Consider the following 16,561-nt stretch of genomic DNA (forward strand, 5'->3'; position numbering starts at 1 on the left):
CTTGTACGTACAAGATACTAAGTTGTACGAACAAGATACTAAGTTGTACGTACAAGATACTATCTTGTACGTACAAGATACTAAGTTGTACGTACAAGATACTATCTTGTACGTACAAGATACTAAGTTGTACGTACAAGATACTATCTTGTACGTACAAGATACTAAGTTGTACGTACAAGATACTATCTTGTACGTACAAGATACTAAGTTGTACGTACAAGATACTAAGTTGTACGTACAAGATACTATCTTGTACGTACAAGATACTAACTTGTACGTACAAGATACTAAGTTGTACGTACAAGATACTATCTTGTACGTACAAGATACTAAGTTGTACGTACAAGATACTAACTTGTACGTACAAGATACTATCTTGTACGTACAAGATACTAACTTGTACGTACAAGATAATAACTTGTACGTACAAGATAAATAAAATTTTTGTAGTGGCCCTAATACGCCGCCGTAGCTGTCACACTTGATCGAAGAATGATCCATTTTAAGCATTGTTTACAAACACCTTTCTAGTATTCGTTGTATGTTTATAACTTCAATATTGATGTCCAAAACGAGTTTTTCCATTTAGATGGAAGTTGTGGAATAGCTTTCAGACATTATCAAAGAACGATACATTACATTACCTGAACAATCCATAGTGATAGATCATTGGATGCTGTGGGCGTCTGCTCTAAATTAAATCGACATCACTTTGCGCCCGACGTTTGGTGCAAGGAGTTGACCTACCCGTCAGGTACAAATAAGACACTGTCATACCGGATAACAGATTAGATTTCAAGTTCAAAAATTCAGTCTACAGTTTAAAGAAATAATTTCACGTGGACAGATTATTTGACTGCCTGGAGTTCGTTTGGTAATTTTGGCTGGATGAGGCACGTGTGGTATTAAACTAATAGTAATAAACAAAATCTGATGTTAATAAGTGGTCATTTTCATCGAACGCATACTGGACACCGATTACATTTGAATACAGCAATTTCATTTATCAAACATGATGTTGAACATGAATTGATTCAAATCGATGTATTGCGTCTATTGCTATGAATAATACGAATAATCATTTGACCAATACAGGAGAGCTTAAATTTTGTTGCACGAGGTCGTAAACAGTATTTGGATATTTAACTATTTAACAGAAAACGTATATATGTAGCCAAGGAGATTCTGAGATCCACATAACCAGCGGAATGGAAAAAGTTGGCGTATTTTTGTTGCTGGTACTGACGGTAAATGGTGAGTACATGTTGGTAGTGTTTAGATTTTACAATAGGTTGTTGATTGTATGGCAATTAAATACCGAAAAGATTTTTATTTGATATTCACAAAGCAAACTAAAAACAAATCAAAAGGGAAACATTGATAAATTCTTAGAGGAGGAAATGAAATATGATATTTGGGTATTTTTTTTTATATTTCAGTTTTCCTTTGTCATGTCCAGACTGTTACTTAACGTTAATGAATACTAAAGGTACCGGTACGTTGTATTCTTGATTTTATAATTTTTTCTGCAAAAATGAAAGTAAAATAATTTTTTTTTCGAAAAATGATAGAAGGTCCGAATACTTGTTTGGGTTATTATACGTACTGTATTCATTTTATCAACGTAATGTGGAAGTACATGTCATAATATTTTTCGCGTCAGGTGTTTTGCGCTGATCATCTGTAGAGAGAAAATGTACTACGAATGCATGAATATATCATTTTGCTATCACTTTCTGAACATAATTGTGCTGAAGTTTGACTGAGCAAAAATAATTACATTTATTTTATTTTTCTAAAGATGCTCCACAGCCGACAGAGCATAAACCATACCCATCATTTGAATAATAATTAAACACCATTCGCGTATATATGTGTCTAATTAACACAAAAAAAAAGAATATAAAATAATTTATTTTGCTTCTGGTACATGCGCAATCAGTAATTAATTCCATATAAGGCATAGTGGCAAGATAATTTTTTATTTTATTTATAATTTTTTTTGACGCAATTAATTTTTTTTTTATATCTTCATCTTGAAGTAAAATTAGAAGCTCAAACTTGTCAATGGTAGTAATGATGTAAATGAGTATCTTTTGTAATAGAAGAAAAACACTAATTCGTCTGCTCCTGTTTTTGATAACTTTAAAGACAGAATACCGTTTGTCAGCGGTGGAACATCTTTTATTACTGTGAACCGATTTATTTTCGCGTGAGATTACATTTCGCTGTAGATCAGAATTCGCAAAATAAATGTCATCGAAAATGATTTAAAAACAAGAATTATACAGTTTTGTAACCGTAAATCGAGAAATCCAATTGATGTGAAAAAAATCATGAGATATGAATGTACCATACATTTGCTGAAAACGTGGGTTTCAAAATGTGAAGGTGCATTGGAATGATTTGTGCTGAAAAATATATGTCTGGAATCATATTTTTGTTGTTTTTGCTAATCTTACGAATTATTATTGTGTACTCTATCTCATGTGCTCTTATAAATATCAAATCTAACAGGATATTCTTGATATGTATTATGAATGGTTTTATTGTTCACTGCAAACTATAGCTCGGGTTATGCAGGCAACAATTCATTCTATTTATGCATTTGTTTTAAAAATGAAGTATGCTCAACGACGTTTTTTTAAATAAAGAAAATTCAACGACGTTTTTTTAAATAAAGAAAATGTTGGAAAGTTAATGGATATCAATGCTGGGTAATTTATGATATTGCGACAAAACAGTCACATGATTCAACAATTTTCACATGATAAGTAGGACAGAGTTAATGGATATCAATGCTGGGTCATTTACGATATTGCGACAAAACAGTCACATGATTCAACAGCTTTCACATGATAAGTAGGACAAAGTTAATGGATAATCATGTGATTTACAATATAATCAAATTTATTTCTGTATCATTTGTACTTTTAAGTAAAATGGGACCAGATCAAACAATGGCCGTATAAATCGATTTGTTTTACAACAATGATAATATTTACATGGCTGACATTTTAAAAAGAACATTCAATTTTATGAGGTTGGAGAAAGGTTCCCGACATTACGCCTAATGCTAAGGTGTTTGTTCAGATCTGAAACATGTATAGAAAATTAGTTGTATCGACTCAGTTTTGTTTGCACAAAGTCTGCTCTTCAACACTCAAATGGCTAAATATTTAAATGAAATTTAATACATTTAATGCAAAAATATCATACTGTTTAACATATGACAAAGCTTTTCCTCCAGTTCTGCGTATTTCTTGTCATATTTATATATTTAGCCTCCAATGTTGCAGGAGTCAAATATTTATTTCATAATCAGTTCCGACACCTAGCGTTAGTGAAAGAACATGTGCTTCATTCTTGATTTATTTAAAACTGTTCGTTTAAAAATGAGAAATAAAAACAAATATTATATAAGTATTATCGTTTATTGTCAGTGCTAGCAGTAATAGAGGTTCTTGTTTCGGAAAACCTTTATTACACGTGACAAAAGTGACAACGAAATCAAATATGCCATAGCATGAAAATAGCATGACATACTATTAATCTTTGGTGTTTTCTTTCGTTTGAATCTCCATGAGTTCCTAATACTGCCGTTATATCCACTATAGAATATGCCAAAGTAAAACTGAAGGCATCTTCGCTAGCCAAGGCTTCTGATTGTGTAACGTAATCAGGAGCCTTGGCTAGCGAAGATAAACTGAAGGTTGTTTGGGAGAAAACAACTGACCAATAACAGGTCTAAAGGTAATTCCTTTGAAGATTACTGGGACACTAGCGCCCACCTTCAAAGCCACACAGTAAACGACAGTGTGCTATTTTATTAGATTCTTTTGATCAATGTTCAATTAAAAAAAAATCAACATTTGTTCCATCCCAAATATGTCATTTTTCATGTCAATTCCCAGTCACCGCACAAATTACAGAATCGGCGTCTTTTAAACTCTATTTAATAATATTTTGAACCGTTACATATTTCAGTTCCTGATGTATGCTGGACGGGAAGGGCGAACATACTGAACGTTTCCAAGGAGGACCAATCGGATCCAATGTTCATATGGCTTGTACAAACTGCGAAACACAATACATCTGAGCTAAATAAAAGGTAAGTGATCTATCACTTTACACACACCTTCAGCAATACCATCATAAACAACAACACTACGGACAACAATTGCGGAATGAATGAAATGCGCACTTGCCTTTTGTCATTTCACTAAATCTCGTTTGCATCCCTGCTACTCTATAGTGTAGTAAAATAAGACACGGGCTAATTACATTATTCGCTGCAACATTCCGATAGCGAGAATTTTAAAAATATTGTGTCGTTTGTATTACAAGATTTTGATCACGAATGTACCCAACAATATAACCGGTAAAGTCAGTATTGTTTATTTTTACAATTCAGGTACGCAGTCCTCCATGACGTAATACTCGGGACTGGACCCACAACAAATGGCGGAACATTGGATTCGTTGATGTTCGCAGGAACCTCGGACTCATACGTAGAGTTGGAAAACTCCGATGGTGCCCTAAATGGGGACGACGCCCTTTGCTGGGCCTTTTATGTAAAGTTTCCTGCGGGAGCATCGGAAGCTGTCCTTCTTCAATACTTTGGTCAGAACGGCACTAAAGGCTTTCAGCTCATACTTCAAACGGATGGGGAGATTCGAGCCGAATTCTACGACGAAATTGGACTAAGCTACACATGCACTACTGAAGACTTTGATCTAAATCCAGACACTTGGTATCTCATAGGAGTCAACTTTAACACTCTCTGGGACTCTGATGACCAATTTGATATATTCTTCTTTGACCCCGATGACAAAGTCGAGAGTGCAACAATAGGGTTAGGGAGAACCAATCCACAGTTAGATACAAAAGGAACGGTCAGACTAGGCACTGGCAGAAACGGGACGAGTCCATTTAATGGGGAAATATCTTGTATACAGTTCTATACTACCTCAATCATTGGAAAAACACAAAAGAGTATTCCCAACCTCTGTGACCCTAACTTAATTTCAACCGATTACGGTAAGCATTTGGTGTTTACTAATAAATAATAATAGACAAACATAGTATATCATTGGTTTTAGTTCCGAGTGTAAAGGAAACGAATCGTGAAAATAACCAAGGAAATTATCACATCTCATATACACAAATGATGAAAACACCACACGTTCATCTCTTTCTTCAGGTGCCGTATTAAAACAAAACTAACCCATCAAATTCATTTGTAATTTTGTAATATACAGTACATTGATATTTTCCAGCATTCCAATTGTCTTTAGTTTCTTTTATATAGCACAATCCATTCAGTTGTGACTTCTTTAGTAAGGTCAATAAAGAAAAATGCCATAAGTTGTTTTTTCCCGGAAAACCTAACACTTTTACACTTACACTTAACCTTCACTTACACGTATCCTTTCGCTAACGTTAGGGATATGGTTAGGGTTAGAGTTCGGTTAGGGTTGGGGATAGGGTTAGGGGGAGGATACGCATATGACCTGGATCAAGATGTCAATGTCAGATATTTTGTTACTTGACAAGGATGGTTGGAGCCTCAACGTTATTGCATCTTGTGTAAATGATTATGCTATTAGTGGTTATTTCATTGAGATGGTGTCGGTTTTGTTTGAAATGCAAGTTATTAGAGAAAAGTCTATTATTTGGTAAGTTTTTAAAAAAAATTACCATATTTATTTCAACCTAAATAAATAAAAAAAAATTGTCTATTACCTAGGTTTTTCGTCCTCTCATACAAACATTTTGTATGTATGAGACATGATATATTCATATATTAATCATTTGAAGGTGAACATACAATGGATTTCATCGCAACAACAACGACAGTTGAGACCACGAATACTTTGTCAATATCAATAGCATCAACAACAACTACAATGCCAACTACAACAACAACCCCAACTACAACAACACTACCAACTGCAACAACACTACCAACTACAACAACAGCATCAACTGCAACAACACTACCAACTACAACAACAACACTACCAACTACAACAACACTACCAACTACAACAACACTACCAACAACAACGACACTACCAACTACAACGACACTACCAACTACAACAACACTACCAACTGCAACAACAACCCCAACTACAACAACAGCGCCAACAACAACAACAACACCAACTACAACAACACTACCAACTACAACAACACTACCAACAACAACGACACTACCAACTACAACAACACTACCAACTGCAACAACAACACCAACTACAACAACACCAACTGCAACAACGGTACCAACTACAACAACACTACCAACTACAACAACACTACCAACAACAACGACACTACCAACTACAACGACACTACCAACTACAACAACACTACCAACTGCAACAACAACCCCAACTACAACAACAGCGCCAACAACAACAACAACACCAACTACAACAACACTACCAACTACAACAACACTACCAACAACAACGACACTACCAACTACAACAACACTACCAACTGCAACAACAACACCAACTACAACAACACCAACTGCAACAACGGTACCAACTACAACAACGGTACCAACTACAACAACACCAACTACAACAACGGTACCAACTACAACAACGGTACCAACTGCAACAACACTACCAACAACAGCGCCAACTACAACAGTACCAACTACAACGACAGTACCAACTACAACGACACTACTAACTATAACAACACTACCAACTACAACAACAGCACCAACTACAACAACAGCCCCAACTACAACAACAGCATCAACTTCAACAACACTACCGACTACAACATCGGTACCAACTACAACGACAGTACAAACTACAACAACACTACCAACTACAACAACATTACCAACTACAACAACTACGCCAACTACAACAACAGCACCAACTACAACAACAGCACCAATACCAACGACGCTACCAACTACAACAACACTACCAACTATAACAACATTACCAACTACAACAACTACGCCAACTACAACAACAGCACCAACTACAACAACAGCACCAATACCAACGACGCTACCAACTACAACAACTTTACCAACTATAATAACACTACCAACTACAGCAACATCGCCAACTACAACAGTACCAACTACAACGACAGTACCAACAACAAAAGTGCTAACTACAACAACAACGACTACACCAACAACAACACTAATACCCTTGGTAGCGGCAACAACAGCACCACAGTCCTCAGGTAAGCAGATTATTTTTATACCCCTATGAAACAGTTTCTATATAAACTCGACAAAAATGCCAAAACATGAACTGTTCCGTCGAGCGGTCCAAAGAACTGTTAAAATCGACTGTTAAAATGTGTTATTTGACTGGTTTGACGTCACAATAAAACAGTTATTCTAGGGCAACCGATGATTTGTTGGACCCTCACACAAACTGTTGCCCTCAACCCCAGTCAACAACTGTATACTGTGGTTTTTTGATAATGTACTATACGTTTTAATATTTCATATAAGAATGTGAGACCATAATATTACATTGATTTTTAATGTGTCTTGATGTTATGCAGTCAACGACCGATTCTCATTTGAGTTTTCGACTTGAACAATAGGTTTGTGATAAATCCAACAACGATTATTCTTTTGAAGTTATCTGTTCAGTAATATTGTTCTTTTTCAGAAGTTTCCGTACAAATATCAGTAAATGCTGGTAAATGATTTGATAACTATGTTTTGAAAATATGTATCTTCCTCTTTCTGTAGTGTCACAAGCCCCATTTGAAAACTGTATGCAGTTCACACAGCGAAGTACCAACGAGACATTCCAGTCTCCCTTGACAACCACTATCGTCACTTCCTCCTCGGAATGCGCATTAATTTGCTACAGGTAACCACCTCTGTATATTACTAGGTATTAAATAGTCATTTATAACACAAGTTGACCTTTGTACTGAGGCAATTAACACTTGTCATTGTTTAAGAGGGTGGAAAATTATGATATTAGATAAGATTATTAAAAAGAATACAACGAAAACAAAATTGTGTGTTCGTCTCGTAAACGTCTATAGTTCGTTGAAGATAATCAATACACCGCCTCAATATGTCAGAGGGGGGACAACTATTAATGTTTAATTATGCTTATCCAACGGCTAAAAGTTATACTCTTCCTTGTTTTACTTTAATTTATGAAACGTATCATTCCCATCAGTTATTGGTTAAATGAAGTTCTTTTTTAAACATCTAGCTGTTTCTGTTACCTTTAGGAGGAGCAACTGTAGAAGTATCAGTATAAAAGGAACCTTACCAAACATCACGTGTGCCTTGGGGGCAAGTTCTGCTGTAACCGGAGTCGATACTGGAGCTGTCATATTTGATTTGTTATAAGGACGGCCACAACCGATAGCAAGATTTAATAATGCAAGCTATTACAATCAATCATGTACGCATTTGATAGAGTGCATATTTATATGAAAGTGCAATGAAATTCGGGTTTCCAAAACGTAACAAATGTTGAGATAGTCCGGATGTCGACTTACTAAATAAGACATTTCCAAATGTGATATTCGGACATCCTCTGATGTAGAAAGTAAGAATTATACATTCCCGGAGTTTACAAATGATAAGAGGATATCCCTGGATGTGACAATGGTGATTAGACATTCCCGGATGTGGAAAGTGACGATTCGGACATCCTCGGATGTAGAAAGTGACGATTATACATTCCCGGAGTTTACAAATGATAAGAGGATATCCCTGGATGTGACAATGGTGATTAGACATTCCCGGATGTGGAAAGTGACGATTATACATTCCCGGAGTTTACAAATGATAAGAGGATATCCCTGGATGTGACAATGGTGATTAGACATTCCCGGATGTGGAAAGTGACGATTATACATTCCCGGAGTTTACAAATGATAAGAGGATATCCCTGGATGTGACAATGGTGATTAGACATTCCCGGATGTGGAAAGTGACGATTATACATTCCCGGAGTTTACAAATGATAAGAGGATATCCCTGGATGTGACAATGGTGATTAGACATTCCCGGATGTGGAAAGTGACGATTATACATTCCCGGAGTTTACAAATGATAAGAGGATATCCCTGGATGTGACAATGGTGATTAGACATTCCCGGATGTGGAAAGTGACGATTATACATTCCCGGAGTTTACAAATGATAAGAGGATATCCCTGGATGTGACAATGGTGATTAGACATTCCCGGATGTGGAAAGTGACGATTATACATTCCCGGAGTTTACAAATGATAAGAGGATATCCCTGGATGTGACAATGGTGATTAGACATTCCCGGATGTGGAAAGTGACGATTATACATTCCCGGAGGTTACCAATGATAAGAGGATATCCCTGGATGTGACTATGGTGACATAACATTCCCGGATGTAAAAAGTGACAATAAGGTTTTCCTATGCGTTTGGAGTGACGATTATACATTACCGGATGTAACCAATAACGACAGGATATCTCCGGATGTGAAAATGTACTAAGACATTGACGGATGAAGAAAATGACGATTATAAATACTTTCCTGGATGTAACCGTAATGAGGGGATATCTTTGGATGTAGACTATGATCAGACAATTACGAATGTATATCATGGTGATCATATATAGACGCCCGTTTTATAGAGTTGTGGAAGTAGACAATTACTAACCTGTCTTCGTCTGTATAGTGATGTTATTTATAAAAACAACCCATGCTATTCTGATCATTTTGTATGCGACATGCATAGAAACAATTTGATCGGGTTCACTTTACTTTGTTTTAAGAAGTTGCTTATCACATGTGCTGTAACAAAAATGTTATATATGTTGTATATATACGTGTCTGTGTTGTATCTAAATAAAAAGTGAAGATCCAAGTCTTCTTTCAAGTGTAAAGATAATTTATAGTTGTATAGTTTGTAACTTGCTCTTTTAGTGTCATAGAGTGTACTAAAGTGTTCTACACATTTTTCTCCACCTCTTAGTTTTAATCTCTCACTCTTTACCGACTTTTGTAAAGTTCGTATTCGCAATTCTTTTAAATAATGGATTTCAAATTTTGATTTTTTTTTCCTCGTATGCACGTTTAAAATGGCTCGGGAGTCTCCCTAAACATGTCATTGATCTGTGACTGCTTATAAAATGCATGATATTCCTTCCCTCTATCTGAATGGTATATTGGGGCTTTTGTGGATCTGAAGCACCATATATATGTTTCCATTTTCACACATTGTATGTTTTACAATATATCTTTAAGTATATCAACATCCTGGTATAGAACGAGGAATGGCCAATTTTCGCAATTCAACCTCTTTCACTTCCCCGACGATACAGGTACATGTATGTCTATCATTGTCTTTCTGTGTTTCACCCTCAACAACTTCAAAGTGTTTGTCGACTTCTCAGTTCCATCCTGATCTGCATAATGCCACCTCTTTGTAGTTTAGGAAGATTATTACTTCTTGATATAGTGACGATCTGGTTTACGTCGCAAATTTGTAATTTCTTCTTCTTTTCTCGGAAAAAACTATGTCTCTACCATTTTAGGTAAATATTGGACTTCTCTGTCCCTTTCCTGTTGAAGTCGTTGGCTTGGTCGTCTCTGAAGCAATCGTTACATACAGTTTCGATTTCTTTATCATATTTACGGTACAACTCAAGGTGGTCGTCTTTTAAGTTGTGTGTTGCTTCTAATTTTACCGTTCGATCTTGATGGCCAGTCCCAACAAAGACTCTCAGCGCTGTTCATTTTCGGGTATCTGGAATAAATTTTCTAATAACATTTGCATTTCTCCGTAATCCTTCTCAAACTGATACTTGTCCTTATTTTTGACACATTCAGGGAACATGATTTGTTTGAGATGCTATTCACTCGGATACTGGTCACATAGGCGGGTCTACATCTTATTCTAATAATAAACTCATTCCGATTACCGATAGCAAGATGGCGACCCGCGGTATGCCCTCCGTAAGATATGCTCCATGGACTATTGGTGTTTCATCATGGTCAGAGATTGTATTTACACCTAAGATTCTGCACAGACGTTTCGGAAGAGCTACTCTTTAAGGTAGTGTTACATGAACTTTATCTGATACTCCGAACTGATATAATCTACAGTGTTTGTGTCATCCTATTGTATGCCATTGTTTACATATTGAACTTTGAACCTATTGTACTGTTATTCGCACCTGTGTGGGACAGTGTTGGCCAAAACATCGTCACGCTTCAATGGGTTTTATTCACCTGTAGAAATATCGCACGGAAGACAACCTGTACTGTGGTAAAACAGTTTATACTGATTACAAGATACAAGATACAAGAAACTTTATTTAGAGTCGAATATATAAAAACATGGTAACATAAGCTCGGTCGAGCTTGTATTTCGACAAATCAAAGTATATTGCATATATAACAGAAAATTAAAACTAAAGCATCACAGTCGTCAGTAATTATAAGTACAGGCACTATATAAACTATCAAAGAATTGTTCACAGATTTATATTAAAAGGGGGTTGCAACACAAGCAACAAAGCAAACCAAAAATAAAAATAAAATAAAGACATAAAGACATGTGTTACACCACAGGATACAGGGAGACATTAAGAACAAAGTTTACACTTACAGTCCGGGCCTTCCCACCTACGGAGCAGCCTCCGAAACTCTGCATAGTTTTCAACCTTACGCAGGTCATTTGGGAGGCTGTTCCATATGCGGGAAGCCTCGTACCTGAAAGATTTCTTACCATACCTGGTGGTGTTAACTCTGGGTAGGTTTGCTTTGTTTTCTGAAATTATAAGTGTTTTCTTGTTTTTTAATAAGGTTACATATGTAGTCAGGAGCAATATTGTTAAAAATTTTAAAAACCTCACAGGCCATCATTTTCATCCTGTGGACATGTAAAAAAAGACAAATTTGATCCGGCTAGCAGTTCTTTAAGGTTAGAGGTGTAGTTATTATGAATGAATCGCAAGCCCCTCTCTTGCACTCGTTCGATTTTTCTAGTTGCAGAAATACTGCAGAAATGCCAAATAAGGGGACAATAGTCAAAGTTTGATAAAACAAAACATTTGTAAATTAAAATTTTGGTTGCTTTTGGTAAAAAATGTCCGATCCTTTTCAGAACTGCTAGCTACTTAGATGCTTTCCTGCATATATCTGAAACATGTTTATCAAATTTTAAAAGATGGTCGATTTCGATACCTAAAAGTTTAACGCTATCTTCACAAAAAATTTCAGTGTTAGAGATATTAAAATGTTTCACAATGTTCTTACCCAGAGAGATAGCCTGGAATTTCTCTGGATTTGCCTTCATTCCATTTATGTCAAACCACTTAATTAAAACACTGGCTTCATCTTCTAAAACTCTCTTAAGATTGTTTATATTTTGACTAAAATAACCTAGGGTATTGTCGTCGGCATAGTTATATAATGTAGCTTGTTTGATGAAATAAAATATATCATTGATAAAAATGTAAAAAATCAAAGGCCCCAGTATCGAGCCCTGGGGGACGCCTTTAATGAGGGACACCCACTCGCTGGTGATGCCCCCAAACCAACCCTCTGCTTCCTGTTCCCCAGGTAGCTACCCATCAGACGAACAGCATCAGCTGATGCCCCATAAGTTTGCAGCTTCCTGAGGAACAGGTCATGCGGAAGACAGTCGAAGGCCTTGTAGAGATCCATCAAAATAGCCCCAACTTGGTTGCGGCAATCCAAGGCCTGTCTCCAGTCCTCCAGCATGCGCAGCAGAGTGGTCTGGCACCCAAAGCCCGACCTGTAAGCCGCTAAAAAAGGATGGAAGATATCTTTAAAAAAAGGATGACAGCTTATCATGCAGAATTCTTTCGAAGATTTTAGAGATGCTAGGAAGTATGCTCACTGGTCTATAATTGCTTTTGTCTATAGGGTCGGTTTTTTTAAATACTGGTGTTACTTGAGCATATTTTAATTGATCCGGAAAGGTACAGTGGGATATAGAAAAATTTAGGAGATCCGAAAGAATTGGGCTAATAGAATCATTACACGACTTCAGAATTCTGCATGATATGCCGTCAACCCCTGTGGCTTTCTTCTTTTTCAGTTTCGTTATAACCTTTGACACATCTTTATTTTCCACTCGAGAGAAGGTAAAATTGGAGGTACTGGTAGGGTTTACGTGATCTTAAATGTTAACAATACTTTCATGAGTATCAAAATTTCTGTCTACCATGTTTTATCCTATGTTCTCAGCCACAGTGCTAAAATATGAGTTAAAGATTTCACAGACTTTGGTTTGTTCACTTAAAACTTTATCTCCATCACATAGTATAATATTGTTGTCCCCCTTGACAACTTTCTTCGATAAAAAAGGTTTGATGGTAGGCCAAAAATCTTTACACTGTGGACCTTCCCCACATCGAGCTTTGAAGTATTCTGAAATGGATTGCTTTTTTAATTTATTCACAAAATTTCTCTGTTTCCGGTAGCATTCCCAGTTTTTGGTAGTTTTAGAATTTCGATATTTATTAAAGCTCATACGTTCTTTTTTATAAATATCTCGTCTGAGGTTTCCATTCATGTAAGGTCATTTATTTGGTCTGTTACGCCTCTCTTTAATAGGAGCATGATCATCAATGACATCCTTTAAAAGTTTCTCATGAGCCCAATACACATCATTTGGGTCATCAAAAATATAACAGACATAAAAAGGTATATTATTCACATCATTGTTAAAATTTTCATTGCTCATTTGTCTTATATCAAGCATGACAAGGAGTTTAAGGAAGCGTAAGAAGGGATCTAGAGATGACAGCTCGGACGTTAGTACCCAGTCAACCGGCCTACTCAGTTCTATTTTATCTGCTGCCAACGGGGTGTTGTACAGCAGTCCAACGAAATCTGACAGTCCGGGACCGTCCTCATCCTCAACTCCCAAGCCACCAAAGCCAACGAAAGAGTCGGTACCTACTGATATAACAGAAATAAAGAGAAAGCTTGACTCCATTCTGGAAAAACTAGAATAATTAGACAAGATTGAGGAGAAATCGGGCAATCTCGCCGCAAAGCTGGAAGGATTAGAAAGCAGAGTTGGGAAAGTGGAAAAGAAAGCAGAAGATTTTGAAAGATCTATCAATTTCGTATCAGACAAACTAGAAGATGTGGAAAAAGGGAATCCTGGGGGTAATATGGTAACACAGAGAATAGATAAACAGGAGCAAGTAATAAAGGAGGATGATTACCTTCGTCTATCCCCTTTTTCCAGTCAGACTGCAACCGAGGGATATTTGGTTACATATGGCCGATTGGAATCATACCAGTTGTGCACAGTCGTTGAGTGAGCGTGTATGCATTTTTGTTTGGTTTCTAATCCATGCATGTTCAATGGCCACAATACACATGGTCTTCTATACAGCTTTATCCGCTGTTGTTTTAAATCTTAGTATTACAGACTGAGTCATCGAAGGAATCAGTGGTCTACATGTTGATAATATGTCACACGTATCTCTTTGTCACTGACTTGACCAATGAGTAACTTCGCTCTGTCATAGAAGGAATCCTTCAGCGTATTCCTTGAGCTCAAAGGCCTTCAAATCTGAATGTACCACCGAGTTATTGTATTAAAGTTTGCTGGTCAGACTTGGTCATCAAATGTGTCAAAGTCCATCAATGCATCATTATAGTTCTCCGTTACCATGACTTCGTTTATATAATAAGGAGTACCGGGTTTGCTAATTTCGTCATTCAATGGCAAAGTTCCAGCAAGGACAATACTACCTTTTGTCGTTTCAAATAACTTTGCACGGTTGAGTTTGATCTTACTTACACGTGTATATATAGCAATTAAAACAGCACAGATTCTTACATTATTTAAACATATTTCTCAATATTTTGGGGGATTTATGAAGTCTTAGACAAAAAACGGATGTACATTCTTCATGCATGAAGACTGTAGGCTGATTAACGTGGGTAACCGGCGATGGGCCAAGACAATTGTCCTTAACAACAGCCAGAATCTTATTTCAGCATCACAGGAATAGTTCAGTATCGCAGGAATCCACCTACGAACTATTGATGGTTTAAGTTACATTCATATATATTCATAATGAGTCAAAATAAATGAAGGGGTAGCGGAGGTATCCAACGTCCTGAGATTAATAAGTCGGCAAAGGTTCGATGGAGAAATCCGAGGTGGATACAGAAAGTATTTAACAGCGCCCCAAAGACAATAGTGAATGATAAATGGAAATGGGATGGAGCATCAACACCAAGGGTTTCGTACAAAACTTTTATTTGGTTTACATGTTTCGGATGGCTAGGCAAACAGAAGCAATAATGAGTCAAAAGTTACTGCATGTATTAACTAAGGGGGACCTTCAGGAATCCCCACCATCTTCAAAACTTTCTTCGTGAATTTTTAAAATGAATGTCTATGATTTTATTGCTAGAGGTGTGCTGTTTCTTTGGGGATTTTAGGATGCAAACCATCAGGCCCTGGTGATTTAGATGGGTTTAAAGTAGATAGTTTCTTGATCACTTGCTCTGGGGTGACTAGAATGTTGTCTATTTCGACTGTGATGTTACTACTTGTTGTTGCTGGAATGTTGTTTGTTCGTTCTTGTGTGAATATACTCGTGAAAAAAGTCATTTAATCCATTAGTTTATCCTTCGTCACCTGATTCTAATTCCTCATTATTTTTCTCTTAAATTTGGTATACCAGATTTTGTTCTTATTTTTGATTTCATGTATTTCGAGAAACTCCTTGGATTGGTCTTGGATTTTTTATTATTTCATGTTGATATTAAAATGGATGCTGCTTGATTTATGGCCTTCCTGTATATTTCGAAGTTGTTGGCCGTGGTGTTCCTTATGTAAATATGTCATGCCTTCCTTTTTTTCCTTTACTGCTTTTGCCTACAAACAAGTCATTTATCATGTCATCCTTAGTAAGTACCAAGTACAGGGTTGTTGGGTCATTTCCTTCTCTATATCTTGTGTGGGTGTGGACATGTTGAATTATAAAGTTCTCCTTGACGCAACCATTTAATGTTATGGATTCAGGTAGTTCCGGTGTATAATACAAGTTCCAGTTAATAATTTTTGAAGTTGAAATATCCCACAATGATTAGGTTGTCATATTTTTGCAGGCATAGTAGATGACAATGTTTAACGTCAATGAATTCTCCTTATTACTTGAAGGGCTTCCGTATTCACATCCAATGAGTATTTTTTTTTTGTATGTTGGAGGTATTGAACATCAAATCAATTCACCGAAATCCATGTTATTTAATTATCCAACAGTGATACTATTGAGTGTGGATTTTATGTAGGTTATAACACCACTGCCTATGTCTACTGGTGAATTGATCATACCGTAGCCTTCTATGTTAAATTCAAGTTACCTGGATTGCTTTTAGTGTTTCTGAAAGAGCTATGATTCCTTGATGTTTCTGGTCAATTGATACACGTAATTTCAATGTTAAGGAGAGAGTCCACATTATTGTTTCCTAGTTCCTTTGAGATTGCTTTGAGTTTTGATCTAATTCTATGGAGTATATTATTGCTGTGTCCACTCC

General features: G+C 36.5%; 1 protein-coding gene across 1 annotated transcript; it reads left to right on the top strand.

Moving 5' to 3' along the window:
• Nucleotides 1–752: 752 nt before the first annotated feature.
• LOC138335099 (mucin-2-like) lies at nt 753–8,671 on the top strand. Its single transcript, XM_069284023.1, has 6 exons — nt 753–1,257; nt 3,991–4,114; nt 4,418–5,043; nt 5,824–7,233; nt 7,757–7,880; nt 8,257–8,671. The coding sequence occupies exons 1-6, from the start codon at nt 1,212–1,214 to the stop codon at nt 8,375–8,377; spliced, it is 2,451 nt and encodes an 816-aa protein (XP_069140124.1). The 5' UTR covers nt 753–1,211; the 3' UTR covers nt 8,378–8,671.
• Nucleotides 8,672–16,561: the final 7,890 nt, after the last annotated feature.

This window comes from Argopecten irradians, chromosome 11 (genome assembly GCF_041381155.1).
Source record: "Argopecten irradians isolate NY chromosome 11, Ai_NY, whole genome shotgun sequence".
NCBI lineage: Eukaryota > Metazoa > Mollusca > Bivalvia > Pectinida > Pectinidae > Argopecten > Argopecten irradians.